Source organism: Copidosoma floridanum, unplaced genomic scaffold (assembly GCF_036245765.1).
Source record: "Copidosoma floridanum isolate Cflo_tuat_1 unplaced genomic scaffold, Cflo_Japanese_pri ptg000026l, whole genome shotgun sequence".
Lineage (NCBI taxonomy): Eukaryota > Metazoa > Arthropoda > Insecta > Hymenoptera > Encyrtidae > Copidosoma > Copidosoma floridanum.
In genome coordinates this window covers 9,872,426-9,898,078 of record NW_028321903.1, presented here as the reverse complement: position 1 = coordinate 9,898,078, position 25,653 = coordinate 9,872,426, and the positions used below count along the sequence as shown (strand labels likewise).

General features: G+C 32.2%; 1 protein-coding gene across 6 annotated transcripts in view; it reads right to left on the bottom strand.

The window, feature by feature from the left end:
* The window catches only part of Rim2 (replication in mitochondria 2), a 430,077-nt gene that overhangs the window by 138,523 nt on the left and 265,901 nt on the right, over positions 1-25,653 (bottom strand). For all 6 annotated transcript variants that reach the window (XM_089595618.1, XM_089595619.1, XM_089595617.1 and 3 more), the window contains one exon: positions 19,085-19,203. In XM_089595618.1, coding sequence (XP_089451744.1) covers positions 19,085-19,203 — 119 coding nt within the window. The remainder of the gene's footprint in view (positions 1-19,084; positions 19,204-25,653) is intronic.

Here is a 25,653-nt window from a genome sequence, read left to right as displayed (position 1 = left end):
TAAAGGGTTTCCTTATCTTAAATACAATTTGAATGAGGATCAGCGAAAATTTTTTAAATAAACCCACAGCTCAAGGCTTGACGTACATGTTTTTTATTTTTTTTTTATTTTCAAACATTAAAAGAGAGGACTTTTTAATTTAACTATATTTTGCTTAAAATACAAATCGTAACAAAACTTTTTTACAAACATGTATACATCTAATAGCACAATCAATGTTAATCTAATTACTCGACTGGTTTTGTAAGTTAACTCATATCAATAAGCCTCCTTACTAGAGTAATTCTTCTGCAGTTTGTAATATAGTATTATTTAGTGTTATTTAAAATTATGTATGGATAAGAATCATGTCATACAACGACAAATAAAAACGGTAAAAGTTTTATATAGTTTATTACCAATATTACAAAGAAAAGCTTAGTGCACCAAAGACTTTTTACTCTAACTAGTTGCGTCCGGGGTAGCGTGAGATAGTATGTGCTTAAAACTAAATATTTAAGTATGCATATGAACTTTTAAATCATCTTTGGATTATAATATCATTAAAACATTATTTTCAGAATGTGGATCCGATAAGAAAATTAAGAAACAAAAATATTATGATATACGATGAAGCGTAAATGATTACAAAAAAGCTTTAGATACAGTATATGAAACTTTAAAAGATTCATGTTACAATGAGTTATTGTTTGACGGAAAAACAATAACGTTAGGCGGAAACTTTAGACAAATTTTATCAGTGTGAAAAAAAAAATTTAGATCAGCTTTTATGGAATACTTTGTTCTTATATGTGTATGATGTGTAAGATAGAGAAGGATGGGAAAGGGATGGGGCTATAGTAGAAAAGGGTTAGGTAGGGCGAAGAAAAGCGTCGGAGGGTGGGGAAGCAAATCTTATAGCACAAAGAAAACAAGTTTATCAAATAGGAAGGTATTTATCACAATCCAAAGGCGAACAGTAAGACTCAAACTGAATTGGAAGTACTTACTTTTTTTTTCAACAAACTGATCCTCTGGTACTTTATGTACTGCTGTCTTCATTGATCTATCAATACGTCGATACAGTTTTCTGCATACATACATACATCGTAAGCTCAGTTATAATAGTAAAATTCATATGCAGCTATATCCATAGTCTAGCCCCTTACACTGAAGAAAATGTAAGAAACAGTTGAATGAGCACTTTCGTGAATTAAACATATTGCTTATTATAATTTGAGTGTTTTGTCACCAACTTGTCTGCTGAAAATTATTACTAAGCGTACAAACTATTATAACATCGAAGTTATACCGATAAAATACAACTTTTAATATTTATTTCGATTCATTCGAGATTTGAATTCCAAACTTAAAAGTAAGTAGTGTACGCGAGCACCGTGGCAAATTTAAAAACTTGCCCAAAACTTGTATTTAAAATTTACACGAAAATAAGACAGAAAAATAATTATGTCATCGCTTTAGCACTTGCACTTTCATTACAATTTTTTAAGGCAAGAAAAGTTTGACAAAAATTAGTATCCTAAGATATTCATAAATATTCGTATTGCATAGATCACGAAATATCTAATCAATTATATCTCAAGCATTTTTCAGAATTGTGAAAGCTTTATCTTAAATAACAAAATCTACTATTCTCAATTTTTTTGGTGATACTTAAAATTATTTTTTTAAATTGTTTGCATCTTACAGGAAAGGAAAAGTTTCATGACTGGTTATTTTTTTCAGCAATAATACAGATATAACATTAGTCCAAGGTATAAATGTTATTATTCTACCCAAAAAATAAAAATTATGCATTAATAATGAGTACAAAAAGGTCTTTTCTTTAGTTCCAGGACCATTAAGAAATAATTATGATAGTTTGCTTACATATCATTTAAAAACTTTTTTTCAATCATTATTTAACTAAAGATCCATCAAATTAAACACATGCTTACGGAGAAGAACATCGCAAGACTTAATAGCGTAGCCAAGCTTGATATTTTTGGAGATAATTAGTTGAACGCTAGACATGACTGACCTGATAGTTAAAAATTTAATTTATGTAAGGAAAGGCAATGATTTTTTTATTGTTAACAAAATTTTTGTAAAAAAAATGTAGGTTTTTTTTATACATCATCAACTTCAATGTTTTCTAAATTTAAAAACCATGTAAAAATTGTTGTTATTAAAAAAAGGCATAGTTGCGGTAGCTTCTTTCAAAATTTTATCAATTCGAGTATCATAATTAATTAATTCGATAGTGACTGCAGTTTCTTGCAATGTTTCATATTAAATATCGTCATGTTGTAACATCCCAAGTCTTATCTTACTAATATATAAAGCAAAGTTGCTAAAACCGTTGTAATCGCTAACCACGAAAACTACTGCACTGATTTTGCTGAAATTTTGCATACTGATTCTTGACACTTCCTAGATGGTCTTAGTATAGTTTTTATCTTGAAAAATTCAATAACAATAGCAATAAATAAGCTTAAAGTTTTGCAAAAATACGCCAGCTTTTCACTTCAGTTTAGTAAAATCTGCTAGGTGGCGTCAACATAAAATCGAGGCTACCTGCAACAGAATTAAATAAGTGTGGTTATAATAAGCTGGAAGGTCTCGATAACTGTTGCAATCGTGCTTCAGCAGTTCAACGAGCTGCATGGAGAATCTTGTCGATGGTCTAGCAGCTGGATATCCCGGTTATGGACGACACTCTTCCGTAAAGGGGAGGGGACCTCGTTTTTCATACACCCTGAATCTCGACGAGTGCAATCAAAAAAAACATTCTTTCCCACCGATGAATTCTCTGGCATAATACCAGGAGACATATCTAGCCAGAGCACAATCTGCAACAACTCTTTAGAGTTGTGTGGCAGTCCCACTATCCCGCCTGGTGCAGTTAGAGAATTTGTGGTTACAAATGTAAGCAAGGGAAAACAGCTCTGAGGGGCACGGGCAGCCACAACGGCTACCTTCTTGGTTGTCGGGTCCCCGTGTCCCCAACGCGCTTACCCACATGTTCCCGTCTAACTATGAGCGATTGGTCATCCGGGGAGCGAGCCGAGACGAGATATTCTTTGGTCAGCGGCGTACCTCCCCCCATCACAGTCTCCGTACATCGAGACTCCCAAAGTAAGAATCAAGCAACCCGTAGACAGCTCTCTATTACCAGGAATAATAATGAAGAATAGCCTGGAAGTTTTACCACTAGCGCTTTTTAGGGCCATTATAAGTATTTACGTTCCCTACTTAGCCATCAATTTTATCGGTTTTTTTTAGGATCTACCTAAGTGTAAACTACCCTGCCAACAAATACATTTTTATTACCATTTCCGGAAGCGATTCGTCGACTAAAAGACTACTTATATTAACTAAAGACGGGCACTATTAAACCAAGTCAGCCATTCACTAGCAGACGTCACCTGCGGAGTTGTTCTTCGCAAGGCTGGAAAACCCGGTGACCGACGACCCTATATTACCCTCTCGATTCTAAGCATTCAACCAGGAATCACTGATCCTCTCCATGGTCTGCGCTGGGCAAACCTATAACAGCTATAAAGGAAAAAAAACTTGAGCCAACGGGACAGCCTCCACTGGACAAGTATCACTAACCAATCTCCCCATTTAAGATCACCAAAACAACAGAATCTGCAACTAAAAAAGGTGCTTTAGACACCAACGTCTTCGACGTTACACCAGGAGACGTTGGGAAAGATCTCTACAACTAGCTTCAAAGCTTCGGACTTTGTAATTTTTCTCCCGATCAGTCTGGGTTTTCAACAGCAGGCCAGAGAAGATCACCCTGAGGTATCCAGGCAGTCACAATTGCTGTTAACTGCAGTCAAAAAAGAGTTAACTTAAGAAGCTCACCGGTCTTTTTTAGGGCTATTGGACGTCTAACTACCTTGCCAACAAATATATTAGAACTTAACAAAGTTGACAGAAAACAGCTTTTAGGGGTCACAAAAATTTTAAGCATGCCAAAAGTCGCAAGAGGGTGAATTGGAAGAAAAACTTCAAGTGTATCGAATAAATACAATTTTACTTAGGCGTCAAGAAACTGACGCAGAAAATTTATCGAGATTGGAACAGCAGCGTCAAAATTGACAAATAACGAATCCATTACGTGAGAGATCAGCTTTTTATTGTACCTTTACAGTAATCTCTTAAATCTTTAAAGATCCTACTTCAGATTTTTTAATGAGTAGAAAATGTATTTGTGTTTATGTGGCAATAAAAATGTCGGGTTTAAGGTCTAGGACTTTGCTGCTCTGGTAATAGAGTTGTGAGATATGAGAAAAAAAATTTTTTTTTAACATAAATTTTTTGGGAGTTTAAAATCTTTACAGCTTTAAAAAATAGCGCTTTTTTTGAATTACATGGGAGAAACTGTAAATCAACGGCTTTTTATGGCCACCGATTATTTTGTGGCATAAAGAACGTACGGTACTTTTTAGCATAATTATTTTTCTGAATTTTTACACATTATTTGACTAAATAAACCATATGGATTCCAAAAAAATATGTTTTTAATAAGAAGATTTTTGTTTTGATGTGTGTCAGGAATATGTGTAAAATTTCTAACTGAAAACGTTTTACATTACATGTAAACACACTACGGTGTTTTATTAAGTAAGTCTCGGGCGAAGCCGAGACGGGGGGCTCCTAGTACTTAATATTTTAACTTCGAAACCTAGAGTTTCGTTTCAAAATTATTAAAAGCAAATGTTTTGCGATTTTCAAATATAGAGCTGCATAACTGCTTATGCAAGCGCGTGACGTATAATTTACTTTTTTTTAAACAAGCAACCGTCGCAAAACTCAAACTATGCGAGCAACCCCCAAACAATCTTATAAAGCGCTTATCTTACAACATTAATTTGAAGTAATACATTTAAGAATATTGAATTATCCACAATTTCAACATTCTTAACTGCGTACATCCACAAGAAATATCAAAGACAATTTCAACAGCTACCCTTGCACTCAATATAAAATCCGAGAGATCAGCAGATTTAACCATCAATTACTGTTTAATTGGTGCACCATAACTGTGCTCATAAAAGTAATTGAGTTAGGCTCTCACCGGTTGTTTAGATCCCCTCATCCACAACCTGACGCGTCCTCGTTAAATTAGAAAAGTATAAGAACTCCTTGCACATACTACTAGCCACTTTTTCTCGTTCATGAAGTGCTCTAAAGTAACTTTAACAGTTAGAGAGTGGGTTCAGTTGCGTCTGTTAAGATAATGTAAGATTTAATTTGGTAATTAACCAGCATTTTAGAAACGTGCATTTCAAGCAAATGTAAGACTTAGTTCGGTGACCAAGCTATGTAGAAAGGGTTAAACAAATCAGGCCACTGTAGACTCGCCTAAAAAATGAATCAAAAAGAAAAAAAGGACCGTCGACTTGGGTTCCGACGTTAAAAGCAGCAGCCTCATTATCGTCAGTGCCACGAGTACTTTCGTGCAGGATAAGGACCATGACTACGGTCAATATTGTAAGATCTTGCAACTGCGTGCGCGCAAGCAGCGGCTAACCAATGATCATAGAAGTAAGTTAAGTAAAGAAAAACTATAAATTGTATAAGCATTGTAAATGCGAATCTGAAAGTTAATTATTCATATTATTTGTTCAATCAAATATTTTTGGTTTTCTAAATTTATTAAATCATTAGATAAGACACAACTTGGTTGATGATTAAATTAACTTCCTTAATTTAAAAATATTCCAATTGATGATATAACATATTCCAACATTCAAAATTCTAATTTAATACGTTATTCTTACCTTGATAAATTACTTAAATATCAAGAAAAATTTAAATAGACAACGTATGACGAGGACTTTCACAAGGACGTGAGATAAAAAGACGAATAAGATACGCCACTACTACACTACATAAGATATAAATTTAAAAAGTAGGTCAACGCCAGCTCGGCGTACGACACATTAACAACGCTTAATACATATCACTCGGTGAAACCAAACACTACAACATCAAGTCAACGATTTAAAGGGAAAGTGTACTGTTAGTCAGAGCACATAAGGCCTTTGGGTCAAGGGCTGGTTCCTGACGAACAAAAATAAAATTTATTTGTTTGTAAAACGAATCTAGGAGTTCCTCCCTTCACTTATGATAGTTTGGACGTAACAACGTTTCTTAATTCTCATATGATTTTCCTGTATGTGTTTACTGTTATAATAATATCAAAACAGTTATAAAAAGATCATTAAATGATCTGAAGAAAAGACAACATACAATCTGCTTATATTTGTATTTTCTTGTGCGTTTTTTATTTTTTCTCGAATCTTTAAGTTAACATGAAGAATATAGTTTTTCTTAGATTTTTTTTTTAATTTAAACTAAGCTGTAAATGGTGTTGGTCATTGTTCACTGCTTTTTCAGAACGAAGTTCTTCATCGAAATTTACGATAGGATATATGCTCCCCATGTATTTTCTGTGTATGGGACCCATCAGCTAGAAAGCGTAAGAAAAAAGCGTGCACTTGTAGCAAGGAGAAACACAGAGCAGAAGTGGCGACACAGAGACAAAAAGAAAGAGAAAGAGGGAGAAAGCCTGACAGCGCAGGGACCCATCAGTCAAAATGTGCCAAAAAAAGCGTGCACATTAGTTTTAGATGGCTAAAAAAAATACATGTATATAAAGTGAGCAGGTAGTGTTTTGCACATTTCTATTGCAGTGTCACCGTATGTTACGGTGTGCAGGGCCCCATATACAACGAATACATGTGTTATGACCCGACTTGTTTGAAGTACGGTCTTAACCGTTTTATTTTAATGTTAATTGTGGATCTCTTGGAATTCAGCTTGTAAGCTTGATTAGTTGTTTTTAGTCAAGTCATAAAAATTATTTAAAAAATATGGATGATTTAATAAATGTTTAATTTTTAATTCTTTTTTCAAAACAATCCCAAACAGGTATTCTCTTGGATACAGTCCATTCAGATCACTTCATAGAATTTGATATTAATCATATGACTGATAAAAAACTAACATCTAACACTGACTGTTGTTACTGCTGCTTTAGAGTTCCCTAATACTTCGTGCAGTAATTCCCAGTGATTACTTACATTACACGAAAAAGTTTATGGCCTGTAAGATGTTGCAGTTTCTGCGTTCGCTGCTATCACTGAAACCACTTTCAGTGGGCCTCTTTCGTTGTATCTCGCTCTTTAGCAAAATCTGATGTTATTAAAACTCTAGAACTGTACACAAGTTGCCTCAGCTAACACGTTATGCCTTACGACCATAAGATACTCGAGAGTCGTAGGAGTCAAAAGTAGACTAAAACTTTAGAGGACAGGTGACAGACGTAAAAAGAGCAATTTGATCTCTTGATGGTGAGTTTTTATAGTGTCAGAGTGAGTAAAAGAAGCCGTTGGTTGGATTAGGTCAAACAATGAGCGATGTTTTTGCAGATTGCATCAACAGAAAAGCAGTAGGCTTGCACGATGATGTTACATGTTATGATTTCATATACTAGAAAATAACAATACAACAGTACCAATCACATGTTTCTGACAAGTGCGGTTGAGTTTTTTGGGTAAGTGATGATGAGAACTTGCATCGGCAATGTAAGTTTAATTGTGACAGTAAGTTTAGAAATTTCGAAATTAATCCTTCTGGGGATTTCACAATTAATAGTGAATATTATAAAATAGTGTATTAATTACAAATTTTAAAATCGGTATTATTAGAAGTGGACAATCAATGCGCAAGTAAATTATTTATTAATACAGACAATACGATGTATTCATTTATACATAGAATACGATTTTAATACATACCTGCATTCTTACAAAGAGGTTGGCTGTACCATATATCAGCATATTATTAAACGTTCACCTCAAAGCTATTACACACACGCATATAGTTGACGTATGAGCTCCTCTTGTGATATGAGCTTGCTTTATGTTAACAATACAACTTATCTGAATTTGACAGACAGTCAGCTTTTAGCTATTGTAAAATTTGTATTAACTTGGGATGTACCACCCTCCTCCTTTGATTGTTGCCGCCCTAGGCAACTACAGATCGACCAATAATTCACGCCAGTTTATGAGATGAATAATTATTATATTGTTGTCGATGGGAATTCCCCCCCTTTTTTTTTGGTTTCTTCAGTTTTGAGACTGATCAATTATTTTACAATCTTGCTTCCATCGCTAAGCAGTTGAGGTATCAAATAAACATGCGTTCGTTTGATGATTAAAGTATTATATTTATAGTGTAGGTTAAATGTTTTTTAGTGACTTGCAGTGAATATAGTGGTGGTAACGTTTGCTTATACTGTAGGATTATAATTTAGCATTACCAAAGAGAAGGTAAAGGAAGAGAAGAGAAGCGATGTGATTCAATTTTTATTGCTGATTCCCTTGTAGACGTTCTTGGCTTGAGATCGAACGTTTAAAGTTTTCCTGGAAATTAAATATAATGTTAATAATGTATAACTACTGAATTCGTGAGTAAAGTATTTTGTTACGTACATTTTTTTTTTGAATTTTTTTGCTACGTTAGTTCTTTTTACTTAGGCAGAACGAAGCTTTTTCTTTTCTTCATACGATAGGAGAATTTGTTGTACCTCAGTTAATTCTCGTTTGTTAAGGTGTTCTAAATTTAATGTGAATTAAAGTAATAAAATGGTGCGAAAATTTGTATTGTTAAAGGTGGATTTTTCTTTTTTTTTTTTAGATTGGTGTAGTGGAGTATTATAGGGGAGAAAGGCGACTTAATCGCCTGGCAAATGAACTTTTTGTAGAGACTGGGGTACGGATCAATTTCCAAGTTACTCCTGTTAGATACAGGCCTAGGATATTTGTAGGAGTCAATGTAAGTAATGTTGTGATTAATTAAAATAAATGTACGGATTTATTCGTTCAATAACTTCTAATCTTTCCTTTTTTTTTTTTTTTTTTCAGATCTCTGAAATTGTTACTACTATGTTTTTCCGAAGGTCGGGCTTGGAAGTTTTTGATGACTTCATAGAGAAAACCTTTTTAAATTCTAAAGAACACGAGATATTGTTTCGAGAGAAATATTGACGGCTATTGCGAAAAGCTTTATTTAATAAAGTTTATGTGTATAGTTTAAGATTGATATTTAACGATTTTATTAGTTATGTTACAACACGTCCTGTTTTTCATACTGATGGACAGTATGGGTGACGATCTTTTTATGTTGACGGATAACATCGTTTTAAATTTCAATCGGGTCAATTATAATTTTAATACGAGGAAAAAAAGAAATTTTTTTATTTTATATATGTGTATATGAAAATGAATTTATAATTTGTAAGTTAGAATGTGATATTTATTTGTAATGAAGTTTAAGAAAAAAATTGTAAGAAGACTTGATCAAGTTTATTATTATTAGCCTATACGTTGATATATCTGGGCCTGGTATCAAGCTTTTTAGCTTTAATCTATTATTATTAATATTTTTATTAGTATTATTTTTTTTTTTCATAGGTAGCAACGTTTTACTTTGTCAATATGGTTGTTTATTATTTTCTCATTTTCTAATTCTAATAAGACGTTATTACTACTATGTATTACATTAATTTTAAATATTCCGTTGTCAAATCTTTCTAATTTTTCTTTTCGAGAGCCTTTGAGCACATAGACTGTCATTCCAACTTCCAAGTTCTGTGGCTTTGACTTATTGTCATAACGTGTTTTTGTATTTTGTTTTGATATTTTAAGTCTGTCACGAGCTATTTCTTGTATTGTACGTCAACAGCGGGCAAGGTCACTAGCATATAGGCTGTATGTTTCTAGTTTGAATTCGTTTTGAAGTGGATTTGGAACGTGCCTGTCTACCAAAAACAAGTTCGAAAGGTGTAAAGCCTGTTGCTGAATAAACTGAAGTATTACTCTCATGCATTGCAAAAGGAACCATTTCATCCTGATCATTTTTGTTTTTAGCGTTGGTTCTCAAGAAATCGTTTAACATAGCGTGGCTTTTCTCTTTTGAACTCTTTGATTGTCGGTGATATGCACTAGTGAGAGCTAGACGGAATCCATAAATTTTTGATACTTCTGTCAATACTTGATTAATGAAACTTTTTGATCAGTCACTGAGAATAATTCTAGGAGATTCAAAAGTTGAAATAAAATGTCTTGATAAAACAGCGGCAATATTTATTGCTTGTATGTTAGCAACAGGAACTGCCAAAAAAAATGTTGTAAGTAAGCATTGTATTGGTAGAATATGCTTCTTTCCAGATGTACTTTGTGGAAAAGGGCTTTATCTATAGCGACTTTGAAAAATACGTCTGATCTTCCGGATGGCGTGTCTATAATTACTGTAGGCTCTCTAGTTTTTTTGGAGAATAATTTTTATTTCCTGGCAAATTTTACATTTTTTAACGTATTCAGCAACATCGTTGCGCATTCCTTTCCAATAATATTTTTCTCTCATTTTTTAAAATGTTTTTTTTACTCCTCTATAACTTCTGAATTAGCTAGTATGACATTCAACTAATTTTTCCTTTCTACCTTTTTGAGTTCAATAAAAACATGCGCAAAAACGAAATTTTTACTGTAAGGAAAAGGTGACATAATTCTTCGTATAAAATTATGGCATTTCTTTTCTACAGAGATTATTGGTGAGTTCACCTTTTCTAGAGATACGAGCGGTGCTGAATTTTTTTACTGATATTATACATAAAAGATTTTTAAAGCAGGTATGTAAATAGCTAGGTTTTATTTCATCAGTAAAGTTTTTGTTCACGACTAGTGAAAATATGTAGCGATTTCGGTTTTTCGTAGTAATAACGTCTCCCAATTTTGGTTGAATATCTAATAATTCTTCTTTTCATTTAGCTTCTATACCTGATACTACTTTATTGTTTGTTGATTTTAAATCTACAGTTTAAGTAATAAAATGGATGTTATTATCCTTGGTGTAAGTTAAGTTTTCACAAGTACTCTTAAATATTAATTTATTAGTTTTATGAAGTATATTAGATGGATTTCTAGCGGGACCTATATTTCTTATTCCTTTCTCCCTACGAGACAAGTTCTAATTAGCTGTACGGGTTCTACCTATACTGTATGGCTTGCTTGCAGTAAAATATTTCGATTGAAAGTTTTGTTGGTATCGTGATCAGTTTCATTTTTCATGTTTTTCAATTGAGAAGGGTTGTCGTCTCTTTCTTTATTACTATTTCGTTCTATAGGCAACGAACTTTTTCTGTATAGTTCATCATTAAAGTTTTGTAATTTATTTTTGGAAGACTATTTCTGTGTGATTTACTTGGAGATTTTGATCTTATGCGATTTTCGTTTGCAATAAATTCGTTCTTCGTTTTATCAATCAATTCCCTTACTATAGTAGGATGGATTTAATTTTGAGGTGACGATGGCAGTAATTTCATTTGCTCTTGATTTAAGTAACTGCCGTCATGACGTTCGGTAGGGGATGTAGGTAAAGATTGTATTTCTTTACAAAACGCTGTTACTTGGCATTTCATTTTTCTTATGATAACCATCCTATCATAATGAGTTTTTATTTCATTCTTTACTAAATCTTCCTTTATCACAATCTTTCTTACTGTAAGTATTATTTTATGAATCCGATAACTGCTTTTTATTTTTATTTTTATAGTTGACCTGATCTTGTACAGAGCGTCAAAAAAAAGATTGAAATTTTAGTTTCATTATAGTTAAATTAAAAGTTTCTTTATCTGAAGACGTAGGGTCTTAATCTTGTTGAAATGTTACAGATTTCTGATTAACGTCATTGGCTCCAGATGTATTGGGTTTAATTGGAAAATTAGTTGGCCATAATGAAAAACCTACAATTTTTTCGATTAATCCTTCAATTTCACTGACTTCCAAATTTTCGTAACTTGAGTTTTCCATTATATTCTGAGGGGTCTCTTCTAACAGTGCCTTTTTTAAGCTTTAAATAAATGATCATTTTTGTAATAGTATTGGTGCATTGGATTGTGGGTCACTAAACTGTAAAGTAGATGCGGTGTTGGGTTTAGATGACGAGTCTTGTATTTGATCTCTTAGTGTTTCTTTTCTCCACCTTGCTTTTAATCTTTCCGATATTGTGATCATTCCCCATTTAATTTACCTTGTGGCGGATATGGAAGGCGGTTCCATACCCCGGAGTATTTTTAATAGTGTATCTCTAGGCTTATTTTTTCTTACTTAAGGTGCTGATTGTATGCTTTCAATGGTATCAGAATGAGATTGATTGGTTTTTGACATATTTCGGCAAGCTATCAAAGTTTGTGTTTGTTTAGGTTTTTTAGGTAGCAAACCAGCTTTTAATGATATTAATTCGTCTGAAAAATTATCTTTATCACTTTTGTCTTCATTCTATTATATTAAATTTTTTGATAAAGAATCTGCATTTGTATTTAGTCTACCAGGTTTGTACTTATAAGTATAGCTGTAACTTCGAAGTCCTGGTCTTCATCTATTCAGCCTACTCATAGGATCTGTCAATGACTTAATCCAGGATAGCGGTTCATGATCTCCGTAAACCGAAAATTTCCTGCCGTATAAGTACTGTCGAACATATTGGACTGATACAACAGCTATTAAGCATTCTTTTTTCATTGTAGAATAATTTCTTTCAGCCTTGTTTACAGTTTTTGACATATACGCAACTGGGCGGTATTTTCCTGGTTCTCTTTGGCTTAATACTGCCCCAATAGCTATACTAGACGCGTCTGTTGTTAATACAAATATATTGTTTAAATTGATGCAAGCTAACACACGTACTTTGCATAATATTCTCCTTAACTCTTCATAGCTTTTTTACTAAGTATCTCTCCACTCAAATTTCTTTCCATTTCTTAACAAAGACGTCAAAGGCTCCGTAATTTTTGCAAAATTCTTGACAAAACGACAGTAAGAGTTTACAAATCCTAAAAATTTTTTAACATTCGTTTGATTTTGGGTTTCAGAAATTGGTCAACAGCTTCTAATTTTTTAGAATTTGGTTTAACTCTGTTGCTTTCTATTTTATGTCCTAAATAAATTATTTTGGGGATCAACAATTGACGTTTGTCAAGTTGTAAATCTAACTTTGATTTCGAAAGTTTTTCAAATAAATGATTCAATTTTGTCACATGATCTTTTGAACTTTTTGAACAAACAATTATGTCATCAAGAAATATAAATAGCTCAAATCATTGCAGTCTTGAAAAAATGACTCTAATTAGTTCTTAAAATGTTGCAAGTGCATTGCAGAGTCCTAATAGCATTTCTACATATTCATAATGACCATTAGGTGTGCTAGAAACAGTTTTATGTCTATCTGCAGGATTAACTTTTATTTAATGGAAGTCACTGGCTGGATCAAAAATAGAGAAACAATTTGAGCCTTCAATTTGCTTTAATATTTCAGTATTGTTTTGCAGTGGATAAGCATCAGAAATGGTTTTTTCGTCTAGTTTATGATAATCTAATACTAATCTGTATCTTTTTGTTCCCTCAGGTCCAGAGAGGACTACTGTAAGGACTCTTTGATTTTATGATTGTACCGTCTGCTAACAATTTTTCTATTTGATTTTTAATTTCTTGGTGTACCAATAAGGAGTAGGGGTATTGTTTGACATATACAGGACAGGCGTCTGTCGTAGGTATTTTATACGTCGTAATGAAAGTACGAGGAGCCAGGTCACCTGGAATGTATAATAAGTAACCTAATTTTTCTACAAGTCTTATAATTTTTGATGGACTAGTTTTCAAGTTATAAGATCTTTTTAGCTTATCCATATATAATTCAACGCGATCTTATACATCGTTTAAATCGTTTTCTTCGAAGTCAGAATCGAAAAAGTCTTTAAATTTCATGACATCAGAAGGCTTAAGTTTTTGCACGGGTATTTTTAGTTTTGTCAGCTCATCTCTTGTATTAATAGCTATAGTATAACAGTAAACTTCTTTGTAATCTACTGCCGCCCCACCTACATACACTCCGGGAACGGTAGTAACTCTACGAAGATGAGCATGGCCGGTGATCTTGTTTCTAGTCGGTTATTTAATGGCTGTTCTTGTTCTGGCTGGTAAATTATAACTTCTGTTTTTATCGACTTTAAATCCTTGAAAATTATAATAAACAGTATCGCATAGGAGTGTGTGTATTTTATCTTCATCGTAGAATGGAAAAATAAATTTTTCAAAAGTTAATTCGAAATTTTGTTTGATTTTTAATTTCAAGGGTTTTTCTTGTTTTTTAATTAATTTTATAGAGTTGATCCTATTATCTTGGTATAGAAAAAGATATAGGTTTAATTAGTCTGCTTTCTACTATCAATGCATTTGATTGATAATCCATTCTAGCGTTTTTTTTGTGTAAAGAACGAATCTCCTACAATACATACATTATTATTGGTGATTGAACTCATAACGTAAAATTTGTGATTTCTATCGAATAGATTTACCGTTACAACACCTAAAGTGTGTATTTGCTGTGAAACTATTTCTTTGGATTCAATTGTAATATCACATTCAATTTCTGTGCTGTTCCTTAATACAATACAACTGATGACATTTACTTGTTTGCCTGAATCTAATATGAAAATTTCTGAATCTTTCCGAAATGTTTCGCAACGTAACTTAACTGCTGGTAAATTTCCTATTATTCTTGCTCGGAAGGCTCTGTAGATTTCATTGCTATTATTGATTTTGGACACGTCTTCGGATTCAAACTCGCAGTCGCGTCAAACCGTTGAGTCTCGTTCTCGTTTTTTTAGTGAATTAGGGCGAGAGTCTTGGTATAGTTCTTGATGATAATTTTGGTATTTTTTTTGGTTGTAGTATTAAATTAGAGCTTGTTGATGGTAAGTATAGCCTTGAGTATGAGGATAGTGACAACACATTTGTGGGTAGTAGGGTGGATAAAAAGGTGGTGGTTAAAAATATCGAAATTTTCGGAAAAGTGGAAGGTATTAATAGTGATTAGGTTGATTATTCCAGGGTGGTGGTGGTGTTCGGCTTAGTGGCGGAGTACTTGATCGTCGTTGAGGTGCGTAGCTAAGTGCGAGATGTATAATTTTTCGACCATACTCGTCGAATTTTGGTTGAGTCATCTTGACATTATTTTTATCATGGGTCAATGGGTCATTAAAACTGACGTATTTTTTTTGGTGGTTAAACTGAGTAGAGACAGGAACAGGATTTTCGGTAACGTTTCGTATCGAAGTTTCAGGAGTCGTTGAAGTAGAGGTCGTGGGTACGGCTTTGTAAACGTACTTCGCCCGATTGTATACTGGTGGGCAAGTGCGTTAAGTACGTAAAGCAGCTTCTAAAGCTCCATGAATATCTTTGAGTTTCGAAAGTGCTATAGTTTATTTCCACGAGTCAGGTCAACTATTAATAAACGTTTGTAGTGCTAACTTTTCAAGTTGTGATTTTTGTGTTGTCTTGAGTTTGTCATCATTTAATTCAGTCAAAAGGGCTGTTAAGGTAGTTTCTGTAAGAGAAATTATTCTATGATAAGAACTTTGAACTGTTTCGTTTTGTTTCATTATAGTATTTGGAAGTTCTGCCATGTAATCATGATACGATTTGGTTGGTAAAAATTATTGTTTTAGATGTTTTTTTCACTGATCAATTGATTCAAAAGTAAAACCTACTAATTTTTTTCGAGCTTTCCCTCTAAGTCTAAAAATAACTGTGCAAAGGTACATAGGTTTTTTAACGGCTGTTATTAGAACTCGTCCATTTTCTACATCTTGTAAAAAGTTTTTTAAGGAAGTCGGGTATTCGTCATAAAAAGTATGTGTTAAGATGTTTGATTTATGCACATTAAAGAATCAGTCGTACTTAATCCTCGTAAAACATTTAAAAACTGTTGTATAAAAGAGTCGTCCCCTGACGAGTTTTCTCCACTATTTTCAACTTTTGTTTATTTATTTTTTTCTTATTTATACACATGTAATCTATTTAGTTATTAATCGTAAATCTTTTTTTTTAACAAAACTAAGATTTGAAGAACACACAAGGGATGCGAATTTGTTATGACCCGACTTGTTTAAAGTATGGTCTTAACCGTTTTATTTTAATGTTATTCGTGGGTCTCTTAGAATTCAGCTTGTGAGCTTTATTTGTTTAATTTAGTCAAGTAACAAAAATTATTAAAAAAAAAATAGATAATTTAATCAATGCTTAATTTTTAGTTTTCTTATTAAAACAATTCAAAACAAGTTTTCTCTTCGATACAGTCCATTCAGATTACTTTGTAGATTTTAATATTAGTTATTTTACTAATAAAAAACTAACATCTGTCACTGACTGTTGTCACTGCTGCTTCAGAGATCCCTACTGCTTTGTGCAGTAATTCCCAGTGATTACTTAAACTACACGAATGAGTTCATGGCCTGTAAAATGTTGCAGTTTCTGCCTTCTCTGCTACCACCCGAACCACTTCCAGCGGGCCTCTTTCATTGTACCTCGTTCCTTAGCGAAGTCTGATATTACTGATACTCTTGAAGTGTAACCGAGTTGCCTCAGCCAAAACGTTATTCGTTACTCTCGCGAGTCACGGGAGTCAAAAGTAGACTTAAACTTTAGAGGACAGATGACAGACGTAAAAAGAGCAATTTTTCCTCTTGATGGTAAGTTTTTATAGCGTCAGAGCGAGTAAAAGAGGCCTTTGGTTGGATTAGGTCAACCAATGAGCATTGTTCTTGCAGATCGCGTTGACAGCAAAATAGTAGGCTTACACGATAATGTTACATGTTATGATTTCATATATTAGGAAACAACAATACAACAGTACCAACCGTATTTTTTGACATGTGTAATTGAGTTTTTTAGGTTAGTGATGATGAAAGCTCGCATCAGCAATATAAAAACGCTAAATACAAGTTTAATTGTGACAGTAAGTTTACAAATTTCGAAATTAATCCTTCTGGGGATTTCACAATCAATTTTGAATATAATGAAATAGTGTATTAATTACAAATTTTAAAATCGGTGTTATTAGAAGTGGACAATCAATGCGCAAGTAAATTATTCATTCATTCATACAATACGATTCATTCATTTATACATATAAGACGATTTTAATACATACGTGCATTCTTACAAAGAGGTTGGCTGTGACATATATCAGCATTTATGAAACATTCACCTCAAAGCTTCTACACACACGGATATAAATGACGTATGAGCTCCTATTGTCATATGAGCTTGCTTTATATTCAAAATCTTATATGAATTTAACGGACAGAAAGCTTTTATTTATAATATAATTCGTCTGTATCAACTCAGGATGTGACATATGCACGTATGTTTGTGTCTGTAACTTCTTGATAGAACCATGGATGCAACCATGGAAGTGAGCATGTGTAATGAGTGTGTGTGGTGTGTACACTTTTTACTTTTACTGTGCGAGTGTGTACACGTTTGTCTGCGCACATGTGTATACAATATAGTAGTTAATATTAATGCTATATACACTAGTAAAGAGTACTATTTTAATAAAGTACATAAACAAATGATTTCTGCATGTATGGTAGATCGATGCAGATAGCCAATATTGATTAAACGGGTTTTTATAGTAATGTATATCCTCCAAATATTACAAAATATGCCATATCTTCAAAAGGAAGCAAGATAGAGCAAAAGTAACAAGTTTTACAGATCTCGTGAAGATAAAACAACATTGTCGCACACAAAAATAGAAATGTTAAGTTTTGTGAAGACATAACCTCAAATATCAATATTTTTAATATTTCTCTATAAATCAAAGTGAAAAATTTTTGGAAAAATTTTAGCATATTTGCAAATCTATTACAAACACTTAAGACACATTTCTTGATTTTTGCCTAACAATAACCTTAAAAATATTCTAAAAAGTTTTTAAGTCTTTCATACATGAGAAATGTACAAGAAAGACATAAATATACCACCGTAACCCGCGAAAAAAATACATAGTGAACTCACATATATTTGTGAACCTTGTATTTTATAGTATATATGTGATTCTACTTACGTGCGAGAACTCTGTTTTTACCGGGGGACTCTGAGTTCCACACGCTAGCTTTTTTTTTTAATGCGCGGCTCAATTCACCGCTTTTAAACTTCTACCAGAAAAATAGTGCAATGTATATAATGGGATAAGATTTGTATGATAAAATAAAATAGGGACCTGTAAAACTGTACTTCGATACATTTTCTAACAATCATCGTTAAAACATTATGAGAGTAGTTAGTAAGATAGTTGAAAACGAGAATGGAAGTTCTTTTAAAAGTTTTTTGAAAACTTAAAGCCAGAATACTTTCCGAGGGGGTTGACGCCTCAAGCGCACAGGTGGTTGGAGCTCCACAAGTATATAATCATGTATAAGTGGAAAATGATTTATGTAGACATTACGTGCTTTTAGCAAATATATCTAAAATATGGTGAAATAATGAGGATATCTGCATAACTTTTGTTTTGTCCTAATAATTCTCCCCTTCCGTACATATAATTCTCTGCTTTACGTATGGTCAGGTTGTGTTTATACAATTCAACCACCTATCTAGCCAAACACATATTCGTAAACACATACGCACGCGCCCCCACACACTCATATACATGTTTGTAAAATATGTCTACTACGAATTTTACGGGCTTTTAAAATATATACTAAAAACGTTAGAAAGTTATACGGACTATTCACATAAGAACGATATCACTTTATAATTACCATACTTTTTTATGTTTCACAGTCTCTGCATTAGTCACCTTTTATTAACATATTTTTATGTATAAATATATGTATATAAATATGTATCAGAATGTTTGGAAGTAAAAATTTATTTTTTAAGATACGTGTTAAAATTATGTAAGCTTATCCTTCGTTAAAAAACGTCATTTATCATATAGTCTACATATAGTCTATATTGTGGGGCATGCAATTAACTTGCAATGCTGCAAAACGTACTAAAAATAAATAATTTTGTGTTAAAAAAAAATGGTTTAAAATTATATAGTTTGTTTTGGTTCAAATAATTGTTGACTATGCATTTATTTTATCATTGTTATAATGTATACTCTTGATATTGTATCTATTGTACTTAATTTAAGAACGAAATCGTAATTAACAACTATCTCTTACCGACTGCTGATATATCCTCCGAATGCATTCAATAGCACCGGTTTGATTTGTGTGGTGATTGAGCTGCAGTCTTGTTTTCACAAACCAAATTGGGTTGGTTGCAGTGCACGAAACGAAACCTAAAATGTGAAAATTTATTTTGCTATTCATATGAATTTATAAAAAAATTAAAGCGTATGAACACTAAATAAAGTCTGAAACAAATGTAAAATTAGAGACAGCACATCGTTTTTTCAACAGAGAGTAATGAAAAAATAACAAACAATCATTTAAATAAGATTTATATTGACCTTACCCTTGATGATAATATTTAAATAAGAAAGAAAACATAAACATTAATGTTTGACATAAAAAGTTCATACTTTTGTTAATACGTTATCCAATTTTTCCTAGAATTTTTCCATTATCAAAACTACAAGCGATGCAAGGTGGACGACTAATGAGCAATTACGCTTGAGCAGAGATAGGTAAAAAGAATTGAATTTGAAAAATTTTTTAACTAGACATATATGGCTTTATAGATTTAAGTTAGAAAAGTAACTGCATTATCGTAGAGAAAAAATACTGATTCCTTTTTACGTAATTCCGTTTTTATCAATTGTTACTGACCGTTGATTACCTTTTTTACTAGTGTGTAACCCTGTAATATTATGTCAAGATGTCAGTGTTGAAGTATCAATAACATTATGCAGCTCATATTTAGGTCAACAAGATTATTATTTAAAAATTCAGCTTTTCACATCATCGAAAGTTTGACAGCATCTAGAGCACGAATCACTGATCTCAAAATCAATCTCAGTTCATAAATTGGTGAAAAATCGACATTGTACTGGATTAATAGTGGGCAGCGCCACAAAAAACACTTTTACAACTGCATGTCCATTACGGAAACTGTTTCACATTGCTCGGTATGCAGGATGCCAATTGAGAAGGTAATATATCTTGTGATACATCTTGTAAGAATAAGTAAGCTATGGCCACACCGTGAAAGACATAATATACTTCGAGATTTCCAATGTGCAGTGGATTGTACATCCAAGTCCAAATGTGAATACTTTATATTTGTATATATTTAAAAGCGCATTAACACGTATAAATAAATGAATGACGCATAAATAGAGCCTCAGAGAGCTGGTGTTTGAAATTTGTTATGGGACCCCACAGCACGTGCGATTTAAGCAAGAAATGATGTAGGTGAAGAATTTGGAGGAAAATAATATCAAAACTTATCACAGGGAAATCCCCTGAAATAGTGGTCGTTAAAGACTCTGTTTTTCTTTATATATTAAAATCTTACCACTTTGAGAGCTAAAAATTTAGATCATTTCACTTCTAACAATATCCAACAATAGTTCTTGATGAAACAGGTTTTTTTAAATACTAATTTACGTGTCAGATTCAAGAATAATTTTTTTTATAATGCGTGTTCACTAGGTCTAAAGAATTAATTTGAATTGCATTGATGTTTTGCAATGAAAAAAATATCATGTTACGAGAATGACGATTTCGTATTGCATTTTATTATAAACATTATTATAAATAACTGTTGATAGCAGTATAAACAGTAGTAATTAGCACAATTTCTTATAGTGCTCTGTTAATCTACTTAATCTCAAAAATGTAAAATGGCAATTCAAAAGCAAATCAAGAAAACAACTTACCAAGTTAAAATATTTTTACACCATATTTTTAAATGATAATAATTTGAAAATTCACTTCTTTCATTTCCATAAGTGAATCGATTTTAACTTCTTACGCTTATTTTTATGTTTTTACTGATTCATAGTAATTGGATCGCAGTAATTATAACAGGGCCATAGTATTTAGTATAATGCTACAAGGAGTTTTTTTTCAAATATATTGTTAGGTTAAAAATAATAATTTGCTATTAAAAAATGTTTTACTACATTACAAATAACTACTATTACCTAAGTGAACTAACAGTTCTAGAGTTTTATACGTTTCCACAAAAAAGTGTTGTCAATTCGTAAAATATTTGTGAATGATATTTATTCATGCATTATTTTAACGTATCATTCTAATCATAAATCTTTCGATTGATTGTACTGATTCAATACAGTAACTTGATGCAAGTAGAATCAGTTGATGATTATATATTTATTAAGAAAAATATTAATAACTATTTCAAACGAAATTGTGAAAAATGAATAGATACTAAATGAAACATTGATCACCATAAACTTAGCATTCGTCTAAGAAGCATAGTAAATATAGCTTTTACTGATCTCCTAAGATATTACGCATGCGATAACAGATTTTTACCTCAAGCAACAAGACAAATTTTGGGTGATGACTATATTGATGCACGTAAAATGGCAATCAATCGACGGAGAGCGATTAGAAACATATGCTAATACTCGTATTTGTAATAACTGTCATTTTTACATTTTACAAGAAATAACGAACATTTAGGGAAATCTCATGATCGTTCTACTTAATTTTTTGAGGCAGACAAGAAATGGATCGTATTTAACATGTAATGCTTTTGATAATGTAGAATCATTGACAAACAAATGCAAAATTAATGCATTCATCGAGTGTAGGATATTTTTTCTAGAGTATGTCAGATTATGCAATAATCATTTATATTATGTATTCAAGGATGTATTTTACCAATTTTACTAGTTGGTTTGCACTTCGTAAATAGACAGTATGGCATTCAAGGTAAAAATCGAGAAGCATTTTTGTACTATATGCGTAAAGTTTCTATGAAGCAATGACAAATCCAAAATGAGAACGACTCACCAGAAAAGGAGATTGTTGTTTAAATATCGTTGACACTCGAAGAGTTAAACGAACTATTTACGGACTGTGATCGAGTAACTACTCCAGGTGGACACAGAAACGTCAATCAGAAAGATTTGCCTATATTTTTAACAAAATTAAGACAGGGACTGTCAGATGAATTTCTTACAGTTATATTTAATCAAAGTAGCAGGTAGTCTATGGGCATGGCAGTTTATACAGTCAGACATCTCACATAGGTCATTTTGTCCCTAGAAATCTTGAGTTGAATGCTGTTACAAGACAACAGTTAATTGAACAACATGTGACTGGCTTTGCAAGTATCCTGTTTAATCCAGTTCCTGAAGTACCTGGAGCCATTAACCATTTTTTAGCCACTTACAACTACTGCCACAAAAGCTACTTTCGAGCAGTTTGTCAATCTTTCTGTAGTCATAAAAGAAGGTATTTCACTAAACCTGCAATTATTGCTGCTAATAGATTTATTTTTGATATTCATGGAATCCATGATTAACTATGAATTGGATAAAGATGAAATGCGAGACAATTGGTTACAAGAAAGAGACTGCAATGTTCTTTCATTGATGCAAAATTGTAGATAAATAATTAAAATGCCTATATCATTTCATGCTAGAGAATATCGATTGACAACTAAAGATGCGAAAGAATGCCGCAAATTCAACACAACTATGTATTAGAATCGAGTAATGGACATCCATAATCGTATAGTACAAATCGTTAAATATGGTACAGCAAATTCATGTTCTTCCGAAAGTTAGTGTTTGTTACAGAATAAGAGCCAGTATTACAAACAGGTTAAAAAAAAAATAGTAACAATAACTTATTATTTTAAATTGTACTAAACTTTTAAAAAAGAAAATAGTATTTGCTAGGTGTCTAAATTTTGCCAATTTTTTAGAAGTAAAACTATTACAGGAATATTTAAATAAAGCACACACTATGAATAACAACAACTGAGGTCACCGTAATGAAAAACAGCAAGACGAAAAATATTTTTTACAAACATACACAATTACTGTGGTGCTTACTAGACAATATCTTTGATGAATAAATACATAATACAATCATTATTTATTACACAGAAAGAAAGAATACTAAGTATATCATAAAATATCTCTCATTGTAATAAAGTCTTCAAAACTGTTTTTTCACAAATACATAAGCTATCCATAATTTTTAACGATTGTTATCAACATGTTTTTCGAAGCCACATGATGGCTTCGTCAGTAGCGTGTCTGGCTACAGATCTTGATGGCCGGGGTTCAAATCCCACTCTGGACCAAAATTTTCATCAATAAATGAGGTTTTTTTCTGGATAGGATTTTAGCTTTATAAAATCTACCGTTCTTACCTACCGTTTCTCACCTACTCCTAATTAAATAATGTATAGGTAAATACACTTTATAGTGTCAAAATAGCCATGTCTAATGAATTAAAAAAAAAAAAAAAAAAAGAAACGTGTTTCTCGCATTATCTACTTTGTAATCAGTTGGGATTACATTTATTATTTTCTAGTAATAGACCATATTTTTCTTTTCATATAAATTATTCGGTTTTCGCTCTTGCTTACAGAGGCAGTGAGCTTTTCTCCATCCCAACTTTATTGCCCAGTTTCTAAGAGTTTATACTTGTTGATCCTGAATTTTTCTTTAACTTTTTTTGTAGCAATGATTACTGAGTTCGAGATATAAGATCAAGTTTTGCTGGGACAATCAATGATTTTCGTTATTTATCGTTGAATTTTTCATATTTCCACTGCTCAACTTATGTAAGCATATTAATTATTGTATTAAAAATTGTGGTTATAAAACTATCAGCTTCAGTTTCCTTACGTATACTAGTCAACGGATATGAGCTTAACTTTAAAAACGTAATGATAATAGAAGTAAAACCATATTTTTTAGTCAGATTTTTGTTATTATTCTTGAAAAATTGACAACAATATTTTAAATGTACAAGATACCGATGCTTACAATTACGATGGGTAGTAAAAATGTATTGACCTTTTAACAGGTGAGAAAAATACAAACGTTGTTGCTCAAAGTATAGCAAGTCAGATAGATTGCACACTTTGCCAAAATGAAGCCAGACTTTCTGCACAGACATTAAGCAAAATGTTTAGCCAGACATTTAGCTATACTTTGAGCCAAACTTTTAGAAAGACGTTTTTCCACACTCTAAGCCAGACATTCAACGAGATGATAAGCCAAAACTTTTACAATACTTTAATACCTTGTCCCACAGATGACTCTCACGCTAACTTGCTTTGGTTAATACTAGTCTCCAACAAGAAATGATGAGTAAGTAATTTTCAGTAATCAAAAAATACTTTTTGGAGACTGAAGCATTAAAAAAAACGAGTGATTCTAACATAGCTACATAAGCTGTTGGCACCCTCGTCCCACACATGAGTTTGACACCAAGCTTGTGTAATTTATGCCAGGATCTATTAAAGCAACATCAGTAATTAATTTTTAATGGCTAAAAAATATTTTTTGACTAAGGCAATTAAAAAAAAGCACAGCGTTTACACAGCTAATGTTGGTCTTCTTATCACACAGATGACTTTCATGCCAAGTTGCTCTGTCTTATGCCAATATGCAACGCGAAATGATCATTTATTAATTTTCGATACTTCGAAAACACTTCTAGGACGATTAACAAACAAAAATCTTATAGCCTTTACATAGGCAATATTAGGTTTCTTTATTTTACAAATAACTTTTACTCCAAGTTGCATTGGATTATGCCAGTATCCAACGAAAAATAATTGGTAAGTATTTTTTAATAATAATAACAATTTTTTGGGGACTCAAGTAGTCAAAAAGTACACAGTCCTTACATACCTCATGTTGGATCCCTCCTCCATGAGATGATTCTTATGCTAAGTTTCTCGGCTAAATGCCAATCATCAACAAGAAATAATAAGAAGTTATTTTTAAGTAATTAAAAAATACTTTTTAGAGACTCAAGTAATCAAAACATTGAACGGCCTTTTCACAGCTATTCTTAGTTTCCTCTTCTCACAGATGACTTTATTTTCAAGTGGCTCTGTTTTATGCCAGTACACACCGAGAAATAATCAGTAATTATTTATTAATAATAAGAAAATACTTTCTTAACCATCGAAAAATGAAAGAATCTTATAGGCTTTACACAGCCAATGTTAATCTCCTAGTCCTGCCAATGATTTTTAAGCTGTCTTGCTTTAATTGATTGTCTAACAAAGATAGTCAGTAATTATTGTTTGAAGATAGTGAAAATACTTTTCTGACAATTAAACAACCGATAAATCTTATAGCCTTTTTACAACTAATGATGGTGCCATCGTCCCACAAATAACTTTAACGTGAAGTTGCTCTGTTTCATGCTAGTATCCAACAAGAAATAATTAATAAAAACTTTTTTAAAATTCAAAAATACTTTTTTGAGACAACAATGATCAAAAACACACAGTTTATATACATCTAATGTTGGTCTTCTCGCCCCGCAGATGACTTTCTACCTGAGTTGCTTTAGTTATTACAAGTCTCCAACGAGAAATGATGAGTGAGTACTTTTCAATAATTAAACCAGCGGACAGTAGGTGCTTGGGTACCCAAGTATATAGTTGTACTTCTATAAAATTCTTGGAGAAATAACATAATTATGAGTATAAAAATACCTGCTACGAAACAATGTTGTGTACGTTGGTGGTGCAATTATCGTGAAGATAAGTATACGTACGTTATTGGGTATGGTTTTAATTAATATGAATGTTTAATAAATTGAAGATTAAAATC